The 18833-nt window shown below is 35.1% G+C and overlaps 1 protein-coding gene across 1 annotated transcript in view; it reads right to left on the reverse strand.

The window, feature by feature from the left end:
• LOC149548632 (uncharacterized) overlaps positions 1-18004 on the reverse strand; it is a 53906-nt gene extending 35902 nt beyond the window's left edge. Inside the window, exons 1-2 of the mRNA XM_089792541.1 lie at positions 17900-18004; positions 2389-2604 (exon numbers count right to left, since the gene is read on the reverse strand). Coding sequence (XP_089648667.1) covers positions 2389-2604; positions 17900-17933 — 250 coding nt within the window. The 5' untranslated portion in view covers positions 17934-18004. The remainder of the gene's footprint in view (positions 1-2388; positions 2605-17899) is intronic.
• Between the last annotated feature and the right edge of the window lie 829 nt (positions 18005-18833).

Genomic DNA, 18833 nt, shown 5'->3' on the forward strand with positions numbered 1-18833 from the left:
GGCCTTTGTGCAGACATCTAGATCGTGATATTCTTGGATAGATTGATACTTGTTGGATCAAGGATCACTCAATAGAAGAGAAGGATGCATCCTTTGTGAAAGTCATGCAAGCTAAAGAATGGAGACAGCTTGCTGCCATGAGGCTGAGTTGGTGGCACATATCTAGATCAGCTTTTTCGAAGAGGAAGAATTAACATTCAGAGGGAGTCCGATGATCCATCACAGACAACCTTGGACGAGGAGGTCAAAAGGTCGATATCAGATTCAGACAGAGTCTAACATTTCATCAGAAGAAACCTTGGAGGAGGTGAGAAGGCTGATATGTGTTTCAGAGTGAGCCACATCATCGTGAAGATCTGCTTAATGCATTCTTCCTCTGTGAGAGAAATGTTTGACGTGCAACCCTTGTTAATGCATTCTTTGCTGTATGCATCCTATGGTGTGCCAGGAATCACTCAAAATTGACATATTTCAATCCAAGTCTCTGAATGCTTTCGGTAATGAGATTTCAATAACTGAAAGGGGTCTTCTTACAAATTTTTACCATCTAGGAAATTATACAAAAGAAACAAAAAACCTAAGTTGCACGGGTACCTCCCCCCCCCCCCTCCGGACCATGAACCGGTTCGAACCGGTTCGTGGTTCTGGTCCGGTTCGACCTGGGTTCGACCTGGGTTCGACCTGGAGGCCTGGTTCGATCTGGTTCAAACCAAGGTTCGAACCCAAGAGAACCACATATAAAATTTCGGACCAGGGTTCGAACCCAGGAGAACCACATATAAATTTTTCACATTATAGCATGTTTTAATTTAATTTATGTTGATACATCTTGGGTCTAGGTTGGTAGGCATTACAATGCCACAGTTTTTTAGTGTTGAGTAATCCCTAGCTGTAAAACACTTTCTATTTGAATCAAAATGCTACTAAATTTGAGACACCCACAAGAGAAGATGCTCAACATGTGGCGACCACCATGACCAATTTCGAGGAATTTCAGGGCCTATTTGAGTAGCAATATGAATTTTTCAAACACTAAACAATAAACAACGTTTTATTGGGAAATGTTGCCCTGCAGAAGAAAGTTACGGTCACATGAATATGGTCAGGTGGGGCAGCTACTTACCACATTGTCTATCACTGTTTGGCTGATTATTTCTCCTCTAGGTATATTAAAAATTGTATTAAAGAATATTGAATCTGGGACGTCAGACTGTGTTATCCAAAGGCCTCCATGAATGGTCTTTTTCCAGTTTACTGTTGTTGATAAGTGCTTGGGAGATTGTGCCCAAAGAGATTGAAGAATATTCAGCTGGTCAAAGGGATTTACCTTCTGCAAGCTAGATCTAATTAGTCTTTAACCACGTTCAATCGATTATGTTAATCATAATAAGAGTTTGGTAAATAAATTTATGAAAAGAAGAAATTTTTATTAAAACTTACTATTGATCTGCATAAACTAATCAGATACAGTTATGAATTTTTTAAATGAAAAGGAAGAGATCTAGTCACTAGGGGTTCCAATGATCGCTGTGGTTTGCTACTATATTGTTTATGCTGTTTTAAAGTTTTTTGTTGTTCAAATGTGTTTATGCTACTATGCCACATTCTAATTCTAACTCATGCTTCGTAAAGATGTATATATATATTTTTTTTTATTTTTTTATTTTTTTTTTAAAAAAATTTTACATGTTTTTGTACTAACGAACCCAAACCCCTTTTCAGAATTTTGTCGAACCAGCGAACCGGTTCTCGAACCCGAACCCGGAACCGAACCGCGAACCGGCAACTTAGCAAAAAACCAAACTCAGTTAAAACTTCAAATGAGTCACTTTACAATTTTCCACCTGCAAACAAATTTCTATGAAGGAAAGTTATAGGATTAGACTTTGAATTCAACATTAAGCTGGCAAAATAATTTCAGTTTCATGATATCTGGATTCTGTATACATGTGTTTGTGTGTGTGGAGAGACAGAGAAATCTTATTCTTAGCATTCAAGGCTTAATTAATTAAAACAAGAAGAGGTAAGCCCCACTTTCATGACCAAAACTTGAATAGGGTTTCCCCATCCAAAATCCTTCTCAATATTAATTAAGTGAAGAATTTTGGGCCAGGGCATCTTTCCCTTGATTCTTGCTAAGTGTTGAAATCCTCAATAAGATGGAAAAGAGTAAATTTCATTAAAGTAGAAGCAAAGGAAGTAACAAATTTGTATATCCATTTTCCATCATTGAACAATCATCATATTTATAAATCATTTCTCAGATCCCTTTCTCGCCTACTTTAAGAAAAAGTCACCAGTTTTCCCATGAAAGCTATTTGCAATTCACTAACCATACTGCTATGACCGAAAAATAATTTGTAGTATATCATTGTGGTGACCACTTACTGTCAGAAGCAACCGCTAATGTTGCATGTAGACTTTTGACATTGGATTGAGAGCTGAATTTGATTCTGCCACTGGTGGAAAGTGCTCCGCAGTTAGTTCTAGTGTACTTCCCACTGTCCAGCCTTGGCAAGGATCTTTGCGAGAATCCATAGTGCATCTGTCTTGCATCACCTTTGTCACACAAACCTTGGACATGTATGCGGGTTCCAAGAGAAGCTAAAAAGACATAGAGAAATCAGGAATATCAATTCATAGAATACTCAAACAAGAGGAAACAAAAATTTAGAAGTTTGAATGGCTGAAAAATAACATCACGTATTAGAATTTATATCTTCCAGAACAGTAACAAAAATCACATCCTTTGCAAGTAATACAAATTTAACCATCTGAAGAAAGCAACTTTAAGCAAGTGGGATTTAAAATTATAGTTAAACAGTCAAAATTGTGATTGAATAAGCTTGTGCCTTATAAAACCCAAACAGGTGACTGAAGACAAGAAATTGATTTATGAATGCTCAAGACAGATTTGACCACCACCATATTGACCATTCTATTTATCAAACATGCATGAACATTTAGCATTTCAAAGCATCTGAGATTCAAATTTCAAACAATTAAGACTTTGAAAGTCACAAAAGAAGACACAATAAAAGAAAAACAGCTAATAGTTATTATTTGTTGCTTCAAATGAAAATGGGAATTCCAAAACATTGAATATCGTGCAAAAACAGCAAGGCCAAATACCCGAAGAGATGAAAACTCAAATAGATGGATTCAAAGAAACAGGTTATTTCAGGCAATTTCCTTAAACACAACGATTAAAAGGCTATCACTAAGACAAACAAATATCCAGAAAAATAATGCGCAGAAGATTGAAAACATTGTCTCCTAGAAGGTAGAAAACATATATTTTGTGCCTCGTATTGATATGTACTAACCATTATAGATTTATGATTGCTCTTTTATAGGTAGAAGTTTTCAAAAACTCAATAACAGCGCATTAAATGCATTTCTATCCTAGAGGCCTTCACATAGAAAGTAAGTTTAAAGGAAAACTTTTAAGCTTTGTCTTAGCCAGCATGCCAAGGATGGCATGACACACCCCCTATCATTGAAAGGGAAAAAGATCCGCCACAACTGCTTTGTTCCATTTTTTTATTGTAGTTATGCACTGAATGGGTTCAAACTTCAAATACATGGCTTTTAGTAGTGCACTCACAAACGAATGAATAAAGCTTGTCTATATGATATCTCATATTCTATGATTGTTCTTTATATGTAAGGGTAGTTATAATTAAAACAGCATCTGCATTAAATACATTTCTATCCTAGTGGCCGTCACATAGAAAGTAAATTTAGAGAAAAACATTTAAGCTCAATCCTAGCAAGCATGCCAAGGATGGCATAAGAGACCCTTTCATTGAAAAGGAAAACAATTCGCCTTAACTTTATTGTTTCATTTTTTCATTGAAGTTATGAGCTGAATGGGTTGAAATGTGTGGCTTTTTGTAATGCACTCACAAAAGAATGACTAAAGGTTGTTTATATGAAATCTCATGTTCTCTTCGATTAGTGGTTAGACTAATAACTTTATATTATTTATACCTTCAATAAACTTATCTCCCCAACATGCAAGTAAACACATTTCCCATTGCTGTAAGTTTCTGACCAGCCTTACATATGAAATACCCAAGAATGTAAGTTGCCCAAATGTTGCCTTATATTCTTCTATAACACAGCTTCTCCATGCATGCAAACAATTTGGAGATTTTTGAGTATGCAAATGAGTCCTCAAGTTGATACTTTAAATGTCATGTTCCCCTTAGATGAACGTTTAAAGTTGGAACTTCTTTTTGCAATTGTATGATCCTAAACCATAAGAAACTTGCCTCTATCCAAAACTTCAATATACAATATAATCTTGTAGGTAAATCTTTACCTAGCTATCATAGCTATGAAAGATTATAATGTAAAATATCATCTTGTCTTTAGTATGTTATTGCAATTGTGTTTTTGTACCTGATGTATGCAATGAGATGTGAATAAATGTTTCTTTTAGTGATGAAACTGATGTCTAATATATTGTCCTTCACTTCATGAAATGCTTAATATGGTAATAACTCTATGGGTATATAGTTGTTACTTCATATGAACTTTTATCAATTGGCATCAAATATGATTTCATTTCTAATATGTATAAACTACCTCATGATAATGGGGTGGTCTTTGATCTTCCTTAGTGGGTTTATGAATTATGTATAATAAGCCCAATATGTATAAATCTGAGGATAATGGCTGTTAAAATATGTAGTGACTCTAATCAACCAATAGATTTAGATATATCTCTCCTTTCATAAATTATATATTCATTGCCAAAGCTATGTCGTAATAATTGATTCTTATTTATATCTGAGACTGCTATCTCTCACCAACAATCACCTTTCACAAGTTACTCCTGAGTGTGCGTATTTGTATTCTGAGCATTTGTAGTTTCCTTGTAATTGGTGAAAGGATTATTATCAGCTCTAATGATCTCTCTCTTTTCCAGATGTGAATATTTAGATGTAAAGAACTTGTAATGCTTCTGCAGATTACCGTCCGTCTTACCCATTATTGTTGACAGATAAACTCGTGCTCTTATTGATGTATTTAAAGATATTCTATGGGACTGCTGTATAGATTACATCATATTTACTCCATACAGTTTACTGTCATTGTGATCATTCCTTCTATTTTATAGTTGGATGGGCCCTGGGACAATAATCCTAAGGTGACGTCGATATTTTCCCATTGTAGTTCCTGACTGTGTGGGGCGTAGTTCTCTGATCTTCGATGGCATCTTGATTTTGACCTATCTCCTTCCCTATATATTGCTATAGGAATCCTAAATTCCTCTATGGTGTGCCTTTGATTCAAAATCACCAAATATATGCTTTGACTGGTGCGAGCATATCCCAGATATGATCGTTCCATAATGTTCCTTCATATTAGATTTATATCGGTTACTACCTTTCATTAAATGTCACTGTTATCTATTCTCCATGTTCGCTGTTGACTAGACCTCCATGAGTTGATTCGAATGCTTAATTGATGGTATTGTTTATCTATAATCTAATAATATTTTTATCAAGACTGAATGAATCCCAAACCGATTAACTTTATCTTGTGCATACAAATTATTTCTCTGCCGTATTATATCCATGTGATTCCATATAATCCAATTACATTGCATCTTGTTAATGACTCCGACCATATGTATTCCTTCTTTGATCTCTTCCATATCTTCTTTGCTGTAATTATCAAAGCGGCTATTTATTCATGTTCTATCTTTGGTCTGTCACACTGACTTGATGAATCTGTTGTCAGTGATTGTACTGGACGTCCTGTGCCTAACATGGTTGGGTAAGTATTCACTGATGATGATTTACTATATATTCCTACTTGGATCTTTGTCCTCTATGTTCTCTGAATTTTATTCCAAACTGCCATGTATCTTATTAGTGATTGCTGGAACCATTTCCCCCCACCCCCCCCCCCCCCCCCCCAAATCTGAATGATTACTCCTATTTTATATAGCTCGTATCAGATGGAGGTAAGAGTCGTGACTATTGGCTTCTCTCTTAAGAATTTTCATTGTTATCATTATTTATATAATTTTGATATGACCTCTACAAGTTCTGTTTTGATGGTCATTGTAGACTCATTATTTTTATTAGGTATTTCAATTTGTTATCTATAATGTTACATATCAAATATATATTTTAATATGAATTTTGTTAGATATATTGTTTCAAATATTTCTCTTGATATATAATCTATAATTAAATTATTTATTTATTATTATATTTCAATTTCATAATTTTATTATAATTATAATTTTATATTACTATAATTATAATTATAATTATATTTTGTTGTGTATTTAATTGTCATTTTCAATATTCTATTTTTGTTTATCAGATATACAATTATATCATATTATCATTATATCAATTGATATAATATTATATTATATCAATTTAACATCTTATATTATGTTATAATATTTATTTATTATTACTGTTTAATAATCTTTGTTAAATTAAATTTAAAAATGGGGGACATTACATTAAACTTTTATTGTTATGGTAAATCGATGATGTTGTAGTTGTATTAAACAAAGGAGATGAAAGCTCCTCATAGAGATTTACAAAGATGATGTTTGTGAACTAAATACAAAAAATAGAAACTACTTAACAAACGAAAGACAAAGTAAGATGACCATTAAAGAAACATTATAATATTCTAATACCCTCCCTTAATGGTCATTGTCCAACTGATGTCTTTTGGTCACAAATTCTTCAAAACATTTTGCTGCTGTAGAGACCCTCCCTAGATCTGCAAAATGTTAATGACCAAGAAGTCAAAATTCGTCCATAAACGAACAGAGAAGGGTGTCCCTTTTTTAGAATGTTTTGTAACAAGAGACAAGAGTCTGCCATTGAATCTGCCACCGAGATAAGGCTGCCACTAACCCTCCAAAAATCAGCACAACATCTGACCAGAAATCATCACAAAATATCCAACCTGATGTTTGATAATGAAGTTGCTCTTCCCTGGTGGTGTAGGAGCACCTAGGGTTTGAGTAGTAACCCTTAAAATTTTGGCTTGCAATGATCTTAGCCAGGTCATGGGTGAAATTAGGATCATTGGGTGGTTCACTAGGTGTGATTTAGGAAGTTTGGTAGTAAATGTGTGAGTCAATGTCAACTTGGACAAAAAGTTGTCATTGGGTGGCAAAAAGTTGCTAGATAGGCCAAAATTTGGCACAGTAAGTGTAGTGATCCCAAAATGCTTAAATGGGTCAAAATAATGTTAGACATGTTTTAGACACGATTCTAGGTCATTTTGCACAAATTGGAATCAAGTTGATGGAAGGAAATGTAAAAGTGACACTGTTGTCATAAAGTTGTCATGACAACTCTTGCAATTTTCCAAGTCGCATGACAACTTTTTACGAGAATGTGCAACTTCATGTCAAATTAGTTATAGGCACCAAAGATCAGTCGGAATAGATGAAGTAGGCCAATATAAGGCCTTTCAAACCAATTTGGCAAGGTTGGAAAGCACTTTGTTGATTGAGCGATTTGAATTGCAGTTAATTTTTTGGAAATTCCATCATAGTCAAGACTTAGCTTGGGCAAATCCTAGTCAATGAATTGAAATTGCCCTATTTTCTACATGTACAATCAGATTAACTTGTTTTCTTTGATTTCAAGTTTTGGTGTGGCATTGAGAATAGTTTTACTTGGTCAAACAAAAATACAATCCTACTAAATTGTTCACTGCCAAGATCAGGGTTTGTTTTGAACAAATGACTCAACTTGAAATCTAACCGTGGGAATTCTATGACCCTTGGAGGATTGAAAGTAGAGTCAATGTACATAATGTACCCTTTTGTACAGGTCCAAAAAACACAGTTTGGTATTTTTGCTCTCATGCCCTAGGCAAGTACAATGGTAAGTTGGTTAGGTGAAAACGGCGACAATTTGATGATTCTTACAATAGTGAATTGGCAAATGCAATCCAAGAGTATAGATGTGTTCCATGGAGTTTAGAGATGCCCTAGATGTCATATCAAACTTGGTTGAATTCATTTGGGAAGATTTTCCACTAAAAGACTAAACCTAACTCATTTCCTTTGTATTTTGGTCGTATCCGGGTATAGTATTGTACAAATAGGGTGGTGACTTAAAACCTTATAAATCTTTAAGGTCTCCAAAAAGGGTATCTGCATTGGTGATTAGTTCATAAACTCCTTTGGGAAGTTTGAGAGTTATTAACAAAAAACTCAACTAGGAGACCTAATTAGGTCTATTAGGCCTAAAAAGTCCTAAAACTAGGAAATTTGGAGACAGGTAAGATAAGTATGCCAAGAGCATGCAAAATGGCACCAAATGTAACTGAAACAATGAGACTAGAAGCCAATTACTCCTACAAGATGATGGTGAGTGGTCAGAATATTTGTTGAATGAACTTACCATAGTGAGTTCGGAAGCAATAAGTTGAATCGATAGAGAGACTCTAGTGTGCAAGGGGAAAGTGAATTGGATTTTCCAAGGGGTATAGGGCTACAGAGAGAGGGGGAGGAAACCCTAGTAGGTCTAAGAGGTGGCCTTGTGAGGAGTTCAGAGGAACTTAGTGTGGAAGTCTCCCTATCAAATTGGTATTAGAGCCCCTAAGACTTGGGCTAAAGAATTGTGAATGTCTTTGGACTAAAGAATTGTGAATGTCCTTCATTGAATCAGTAGGTAACACAAGCATGGTGACTAATGTGGAGTTGGCCAAAATGATCCAAGAGCAAGAGGAGGAAAATAGAATCCTCAAGGAAAAATTAGCACAGATTGAAAGAAAACTTGGTGAAGTTGAAGTCAAGACTGAAGAAGTCATTGACAAGGTGAAAGAAACAAAGGATAAAGGTAAAGAAATTGCAAAAGACGATTATATATCTGAAGCATACATAGATAATATGGAACATTTGAGATTTGGGTACTCTATTTTATATTTATGTTCTGCATTTTCAATTAAGTTAGATGATATGGTTAGTCTCTCTTTATTTGGATTAAAAACAATTAATTCAATTGTTCTTTATTTGTTCATGTATAAATGGAAAGGAAATGATAATCCATGCATAGGAAGTTATAACTATATTTCATGTTACCTTGAAAAGAAATATTATTATTAGATATTTCCAATTCATTAATTTGGCATGGAATTTTAGCTTGTTACAGACATGGAGACTATGCACTGATTCAAGGGCAATAAACAAGATAACAATCAAGTATAGGTTCCTAGGATTGAAGATTTAATGAATTGTCTAGGGAGAGCTCAGTATTTCACCAAAATAGACTTGAAGAGTGGGTAACACCAAATCATAATAAAGGAAGGGGTGAGTGGAAAACAACTTTCAAGACCACAGGAGGCCTTTATGAATGGCGTGTTATGCCATTTAGACTCACTAATGCCCTAGCACATTCATAAGGCTCATGAATGAAGTCCTCAAGGACTATATTGGTAAATTTGTTGTTCTCTATCTAGATGACATCTTAATTTTCAGTAAAATTGGAGATGAGCATCTTAGACATATAGAGGTTGTGCTTAAAAAGTTACATGATGAACAACTAACCATAAACTTGGAAAAAATGTGAGTTCTAAAGCAAGAACTTGTATACTTGGGCTTTGTAGTCTCTAAAGGAGATTTGAAGATGGATGCATCAAAGGTAGAAGACATTCTTAACTAGCCTACTCCTAAAGCAGCTACTAAGATGAGAAGCTTCCATGGACTTGCTCAATTTTATAGGAAATTCATAAGGAATTTGAGTAAAATTTGTGCTCCCATCCTCGATATAATCAAAGGAGGTATGAAAGTGAAGTTAAAATGGACAAAAGAAGCAGATATGGGATTTGAGATGTTAAAGAAGAAAGTAGCTACATAACCTGTTTTAGTGTTGCCTAGTTTTGAAAAGCTCTTAACATTGGAATGTGATGCAAGCAACATAGCACTAGGTGTTGTCTTAAGTCATGATAATAGATCTATGGCATTCTATAGTGAAAAGTTAAATGAAGCCAAATAGAGATATTCCTCCTATGGTTTAGAAATTTATGCCCTAGTCCAAGCACTTAGGAAGTGGAGACACTACCTTTTGCCAAAGGAGTTTGTTGTGGACACAGATAACTAAGCATTGAGTTTTATTAACTCACAAGATAAATTAAGCCATAGGCACATCAAATGGATGGAGTTTTTGCAGGCATGCAACTTCACTATAAAGCATAAAAAGGGGCAATGCAACAAGGTTGTTGATACATTGAGGAGGTTGCTCACAGTCCAAGAAGTGCAGCTAAAGAGCATAGCAGTGGAGAGTTTTAAGGACCTCTACAAGGAAGATGAAGATTGTGCAAATGCCTATATAATGTGTCAAGAATACAACAACCATTTCATAGTGATTATGTAGACTATACTTTACAAGATGGACTTTTGTTTAAAGGTGGGCAATTATGTGTTCCTAAAGGATCAATAAGGGAGAACTTAATACAGGAGAGACACAATGCAAGCCTAAGTGGACATTTTGGTTTAAATAAGACCTTAGAGTTAGTCCAAAGGTTCTATTACTTGCATAAGGATGTTAGGAAGTATGTTGAGCAATGCATTGTATGTCAAAAGGCTTAAGGTACTACATCAAATGTTGGTCTTTATCAACCATTGCCAATTCCCAATAGGCCATGGGAATGTGTGAGCATGGACTTCATTGTTGGGTTGCCAAAAACTAAAAGTAGTTTTGATAGCATTTATGTAGTTGTTGACAGGTTTAGCAAGACGAGTCACTTCATTCCTATGTTCCCCAAAGTTTTTAGGACAGGGACGGTAGGGGACAGCATGACGGGTTTCTGGGACAGCAATATTTTTTGTTGATTTTGGGGACAAGGGGCGGCAAATGGGAACGGCTATATAACAATTGGGAAAATTAAAATATATAGAAAAATTTAAAATATTTATATGAAAACATGGATATATCATGTACTTATACATAATAGAACCTTAAACTATAAGAATCAGCTGAACTCATATGCCAAATTTGTGTTACTTTAAATTAAATACAACTATGCCTCATTTGGTTTATTAGTGTCAAAAGGCAAAGAGTCTATGCCACTTTGACTGAATTTAGGGTTCATACAAGGGAATCCTGATCAATCTTGGTTGCACCTCATAATTAATTGCCTAACATCTTTAGGATTAACATCCCTACATGCTATTGCAGTCTATTGATGCTTAGTAATTTTCCGATCTTGAAGGGACTATGAACTGTGATTAAATTTGTTCTAGAAATCAAAGTCAAAGCCCCCTAGGTGTCCCAAAGTCTCTGAGACATTTTTCGGACGGGGACAGCTGAAAATATATTGGGGACGCGTCCCCGAGTAACACTGCTTCATTCCCTATAAAGTGACACATGATGCCAGTTACATTGCTCATCTATTTATTAAGAAGGTGATCAAAATTCATGTCCTACCTATTAACATTGTATCTAACAGAGATACCAATTCATGGGGCATTTTTGGAAAACATTATGGAAAAGGTTAGGAACGAACCTCTCTTTTGAATCTACTTACCATCCCCAAACTGATGGGGAGACAGACGCAGTTAAAATGCAATTGTGAAACCTCTTAAGGTGCATAACCAAGGAGTACGGACTAGGATGGGGACTTAAAACCTTAAAACCTTTCAATCTCCAAAAAGGGTATTTGCATCGGTGATTAGTTCATAGACTCCTCTAGGAAGTTTAAGAGTTATTAACCAAAAACTCAACTAGGAGACCTAAGTGGGTCTATTAGACCTAAAAAGTCCTAAAACTAGGAAATTTGGAGATCGGTAGCAGGAGTATGTCAAGACCATGCAAAATGGCACCAAATGTGATTGAATTGTGAGACTAGAAGCCAATTACTCTTGCAAGATGATGGTGAGTGAACAAGATAGTTGTTGGGTGAACTTACCATGGTGAGTTCAAGGAAGCAATAGGTTGAAGTGGTAGAGAAACTCTAATGAGCAAGGGGTAAGTGGCTTGGATTTTCCAAGGGGTGTTGAGTGAACTTACTATGGTGAGCTCAAGGAAGCAATAGGTTGAAGTGGTAGAGAGACTCGAGAGAACAAAGGGAAAGCGGATTGGATTTCACAAGGGGTACACGGTTATAGAAAGAGAGAAAACCCTAGCAAGTCTAAGAGGTGGCCTTGTGAGGAGATCAGAGGAACTCAGTGTGGGAGTCTCCCTATCACTTGAAGACAAACACAAACACTAAGAACAGCTAACACGATTTTGAGGAAAAATCAGCAAACCCTCCAAACTTTGCAAGTGAGCATGATGCTCCAAAACAACTACAAAAAGCCACAATTTTATAGGAGAAAATTTGACGAAAACACAACACAATTTTTGAAGTGAAGATGTGATCCAAGCCCAACATGAATTTTGAGGTGAAAAATCAATCATAACCAAATAGAATCCAAGACACGGATAATAGAATACAAAACCCACAAGGAATCCCACGGGACTTTGTGAATTACACAATCAAAAAAAAAACTAGGGAGAATTTATAGGAACCCATAAGAAATTTGTTTAAGAGAAAAAAATATGAAAACCCATCTAAAATATTTTAAGGGAAAAAATTATGAAAACCCATAAGAAATTTAGCAAGGGCGGCAAAACACGAGACTTCACATGGTCAACCAGCATATGCAAGTACATGCAGCCCTAAAAAATCAAAAAACCTTAACCAAGCTTGCAAATTTCCAGCAAAAAGTCTCAAAGACAAACCACAAAAGTTTCATAAAATACCTCTAGCAATTTTTATTTGTAAAATTCGAAAAGCAAATTTTTGGAAAAAAAAAATCCAAATCAAAAGATGCTCCAATTTTCCTTAAAAAATCTGCCAAATTTTATGAAATCCCATCGACCTACTCTAATACCATATTATGGTAAATCAATGTTGTTGTAGTTGTATTAAACAAAAGCTCCTTATATAGATTTACAAAGACGATGTTTCTAAAAAAACAATCGTGAATTAAAGATGAAAATAGAAACTACCTAATAAACTAAAGACTAACTAAGATGACCATTAAAGAAACATTATAATATTATAATATCTACAGCATGTCTTCAGTACATTTTCCTTCTTTTCACTTTATTTTATGACCCATTCTTCCATTTTAATAATATCATAGTTGTGCTCTGTAATAATTTGATATTTAAGGGCTATTGACGGATTAGTAACTTCTGATAAAAATTATAAGTTAAAATTTGCTTGCTAATTATTCTCATAAATAATATCTTGTCCATAGTGTCAGTGTTCCAATTGCTACAGCAGGGGAGCTCATAAGTTGGTTTCCAATAACCAGACTAAGAAGGTCCATTCTAAGGTTTTGCAGGGATTGTAATAGTAACTTGCAGCTCATTGCAAGTTAAATTGCAGCTTGCTGCAGGTGCACTTGCAACATACTGCGAGCCGTAATTTGTTACTGTTAAGTCATTTTTCCAGTAAGCTACACTTTAACCGGCTAAATAATTAGTTAATCATGGTCAGAAACAAGGTACTTTCCACATTGTTTATTTTTAAATTTTAATTAAATATTAACAGTTCCTTGTAAATAAAAATTACTTTGGTTTGGTTGTATGGATATTGGGATGATTAGAAAGTTTCTTGGGACTCTTACAACCACAACAGATTTTGTTGGGGCAAGATTGTTGTGAATCCCTTTGCTTTAAAGTTTAAACAGTTTGTTGAGGACAATCTGTCTACCTATTCTCCTTCACTGGACTTTAAGAGGAAGAAGACTAGACAAAGATTGGAACAAAAAGAGATTTGAGAAGATTTTTCTGAATAGACTCTTATTACAACAATTCCACTCTGTTTCTGATTGCTACAAAAAGTTGAAGCATAGAGGGAATAACATGCCCCAATATTCTTGGGAAGAAGCCTCTCAGGAAGGATGGTGGTTGATGGCTTCTCTTAGTGATAGGCTGATCATTTTGTGTGTTTGCGTCGCTGATTATGTTTGACATTTTTTAAGAGTGCATATTTATTATTTATTACATTTATGCAGTTATGTTTCAACTGTTTCTAATTTAAGAGATCTGATATTTTATTTTTCATGGTGCATGCAGACCTCTTAGAATTACTTTAGTTTTGCTTCAGTATTTTACAATTTACTGCATTTTCTGATTTCAGTACTTAATATTTCAACAATTTACATTCATAGATTAGTAATTCCTTCCAAAAGTAAGTTGCATTCATTAAAGTTACACTTAGTCCAAGTAACTCTGGCTATAGATGCATATATCTTTCCGTGACATAGTCACAAACTTTGTTCCTTCATTTAACTAAAGGCATAATTAAGCCCATCAATGAGTAGAAAATTCCTCTTAATGACTGAAAATGACATTACACTCTTGGCCCATGGCACCATATTCTTTGGATATAAACTTAAAGGGAACTAGACGCACCAAATACACATTAATCATTGCTCTTATAAGAGTGTCAAGTTATAAAGATGGTCACTTGTAACGAGTGATTGTTAAATGGCTCTAACGACTCTAGTTGATCATTTTCTAACAATGCATTTTTGTAAGGAAATTACACGATGCCATTGGATCGTTGCAAACACCTTTTTTCTTTTTGACTTCTTGGGATTGCATACAAATGGGTATCAGAATTGCAAAGACATTTTGTTGTATATTGAACATTCTAGCATCAAAGGAGTCCACTCTTCCACGAACTACCTCCTAGTCCAGTTTCTCAATGGGAGAGTCGAACGGAGGGCAATGCAATGCAAATAATGAAGTCCAAAAGAGTGAACAATACATTGGCAACATTCAGCAAATTCATCTTCATGAACAGTACAAATTCAAGGAGTTACAAGCTAAGTATAAACAAAGTTGAACATAAGTTCCAAGATAGACAAAGTGTGGATGCATCTGGACAAGGAAAGACTCCAAGGACCACAGAAGAAGTTGAGTCCTATCAGGTATGGCTTTATTCAGATTGTGGAACAAGGGGGAGAAATATTTTTCAGTTAGATTTGCCTCCCTCCTTGAAGATGTTCCCAGTAATCAATGGTTTGAAGCTTCCATTCTAGATGAAGAAGAGGACTTGGCTTTACATTCCAAAAATAGCTTGGCTCCAAGTGATCTAGAGAAGCTGGAAAGTAATTTGATCTTGGACATGACGAAGGTAAGGAAGACAAATAGATAATATGAAACACGGTTGGCGGGGTTGAAAGGAAAAATACAATTTAAGGCAAACGAGTATCCCAAAGAAGATGTGGGAAAAAATTTCCTCACCTGCTCAGTCCCAGGTATTTGGTGACCAAAAACCTCTTCAACAAGGAGGTATGATTCATTAACTGGGTCCAGTTGATAGACAAAGAGGTCAAGTGTTGACATTTCCAGTTGTGAAGTTGCATTAAACAACAAGTGTTCATTGATTTCCCACATTGTATCATGTGAAATGGACAGGAATATTAAGACAAATTGTAAAATTACCTCATGGCGAAAGTGGCGAAAAACATCTTGATCACAATGTCTTTAAAAATGTTCATATTGGATGCAGCAATTCATCACAATGGAATATGAACAGTTTTTGACAAATCATTTTGAATCCCCAACATTGAATCTTCCTTTTGGAGACAAGAAAGTACATGGAGACCTCATAGAAGACTAGAGCATCGCATTAAAAAGAAATGACTCCCATCAAAACCCGTGTTATGTTAATGTTGACTTTTGCAAGTGTGAAAACGGAGCTCTCTACGGTGCGAGAACATGTTGCAGATAATTGTGAGCTAGTTGTAGCTTTGTTGAAGCTCACATTTGCCCTTGGGGATTTGTAATCAATTGCATTGGACTGGAAGACAATTGCATGAAGACAATAAGCTCATTCTTCTGGAGCTTTCTACCTATTTAAGGGTTTCTCTAATATAGAATTCGTGCTTACAGTGTGTCATTCCTTTGGAAGGTTGTGCTCTTCTTTCAAGTTTATTTTGTGTTTGAATCTATAATAATCATGTGTTCTTGATTTTACAATAATTAGAATGGAAATTCAATAGAAATCCATAGTTTGTGAAGGCTACAAGAGTAAATCCAGTTTGTTCAGTTCTCACTGACCCAGTTGACATACTATTTAGCACTTTGAAGTTTGAATACATAATATGCAAAGTGAAAGAAAAGAGAATGAAAAGACTGTGAACAAAATTCATTAAGCATTTGAGATCAGATCTTGTATCCTTTGATTAACAGCAAAAACTATTCAGATAGGTTCCGAATTTAAGCAGGAAGCAGCCAGGTACTAAAGTAGTCTGCAAGTCCAATTCGAAGGGTCTTTGACTTTACCGAAGGTGCATTCGGTGGATGAGATATAACAGAATACTCTAAGGAAAAGAAGAAGATAGATAGAAGAAAAAGGGAAACCGTAACAAAATTTAACAATGGGCCCTTACTTAAAAGGTAACTTCTCAGAGATATTGACTACAAAGAACTGAAGCAAAATTTGTAAACAAAATTCATTAAGACTGTAAGGCAAAGAAGAAACATGTGGTTATGAAGGAAGGGGAGGTTCTGGTTTCAAAGGTAGAGAAGGAAGATAAAACCTTTTTTAAGCCATTTAGGCCCAATGAGGTGCCACAGTCGTAGTGGATTGCGCAAAGCCTATGTTTGCCCTCAAAACTGGTAAGTTTGTGTTTCTCTCTGGCAGCTTCTCAGCAAGAAATCCCACATCTTTCTGGGAAAGTGGGCTACTAAACAATAGCTTAACAATAGAAGCTAACGCTGTTCTATGAGTATTAAGAACACAAACAGTTATAGCTCTTATAAACCAACATGTCTAAATCAAAAAAAAAAATCTAGGGACCTTACAAAGAATTAGTAGAAACAAATAATTTACTGCTCCAAGATCTAATTTTACAAGATACATTAGAGAAAATCTAAACTTTACTTCAAACTTACATAAAAGTTGCCATACATTGATACAGCACACGGAAAAAACATCATAAACAAATACGTACAAACTATACGGATTCCTACTGGAAGAGATCTAACTCAAAGATAAACAAAATCAAAAAGGATTGAAGGGTGAAAAAAAGAACTTGCGTAACTCAAGGCAGAAGAATAATTTCGCGCTAATCCATCAACCCTTCTTGTCCACGAAGAAACATGAGCTAGATAGCAAACATCACTCTGCTGGTAGGGACAAGCCTATCCAACGCACCAAAATCTTAAAGAAGATCTGAGAAGCGAAGCAACATAAATATCCAATACATTATAACAGACAGTCTTTGTCTTTTATGCAGGTTTGGTTGAATTCCCCACCATTATTTACAATCATTGACAAAGAAATTCCAAGGGGAAAAGTGGCTTGCCAAGATCCCCGGAAGTCCAAAGTCCCCATACACCTGGGTTGATAACTTGATATGAACAAATACAATGTACTAAACACATTAATAGCATTTTAGATCTAAAATAATTCATTATCTTCCATTCTCACTGCCTTTAACGTGATTGTACCAATCAAAATAGCCATTATGAAATGTCATGGAATAGTTTTGTAAATAACGTTACTCAGGATGAAAGAGCTCATGATGCTCCGATCCAGTAGTTATATTCAGTTCTTTACAACAGATTTCATTTTGTTGCCCTCTTATAAATAATCCCCCAAGCAGACCCCTTTCAAATTTTTACATGATCTTTAGCAACAAGCTTTTAAGCGGACCGATTTCAAATTTAATTATCAACTAGTTCTTTTGCGTTCCAGCTTTAAAAAATAGCCTATTCCAAAAATGTTATTCTAAGCGCCGAAAGTCCACATCAAAATCTCAAAATCAAAAGTTCAGACTAACCCCTGCTACTTAGATTCAGTCGAAAACATCAAAAACCATTACTTTACTGAATACAATACGAGAATAAATCAGAGAACCCAAAACAGGGTAGAGACTACATACTCTGCAGGAAGCTGCAAGCACATGAAGCAGCCATTGTCTTCTTCTTCAGGCCTCCTCCAGTCCAATTCAATGACTTTTGCTCTGCTTCCCACAAATAAGGAGGGTGGGCAAATTAATGTGGTAGGTAGATGTTGTTATAGCTACACGTAAACACTTCATAACACTTGCGGCCTCCTTGTTTACTCCGTCCGCCCTTTCTCTATTTCTCCACCTAAACACGCCATTTTTCCTTGTTTCTTCTTCGAATATCACTCAATTTTTGGATGTCACTATATTTGACCATGAAACCAAACTTCCCAAAATACCAACTAAATTTTACTAGCGCCTAAAGTTCTCTCTAGTTCTTTGGTGATTTTATAATTAATAATGAAGAGCTAAGGAGAACGGTGAAATGTTCGTTCATATAATGCAGGTTATCTCAGTAGTTTCAAATATTTTAAGTTGGCTTTTAAAAGTTTTAAGTAGAATTCGGTGCGTAGGTATAAATCGTTATGGATCTTAGATGGTGTTGTTGGCCTTTCTTGATATCCTAAAGATATATAGTTAGGTCAATTATAATGGTATAATTTTAAAATTATATAAATGAATAGAAAATAATATATAGAAGAAAACATTTAAAGGAGACTTAGTCAAGTTACAAGGTTAGAGAGATTCAATTTGCATTGAAATTAAGAAGCAATTTATAGACATAAAAATAAGAGAAAAGTTTTTTTGTTTTCAACAGTACAAAATGCATAAGAGCAAGTAGATTTCCACAATCTATGAGATCATTTGCAATGTTGTTTCTAGATTTGATTATGTAAATATATTTACATCACTATTTTGAATCATACTTTGTGATCCATCGTCGAGATAAACATGAAGAGAGCATAGGAATGATATGAAATTTTGATGCAAAAGTATTTAGGCAATCGATTCTAGAAACAACTTTGGA

The sequence above is a fragment of the Cupressus sempervirens genome, chromosome 7, assembly GCF_028749045.1.
Source record: "Cupressus sempervirens isolate cs-2001-9-10 chromosome 7, ASM2874904v1, whole genome shotgun sequence".
NCBI classification, from domain to species: Eukaryota; Viridiplantae; Streptophyta; class Pinopsida; order Cupressales; family Cupressaceae; genus Cupressus; species Cupressus sempervirens.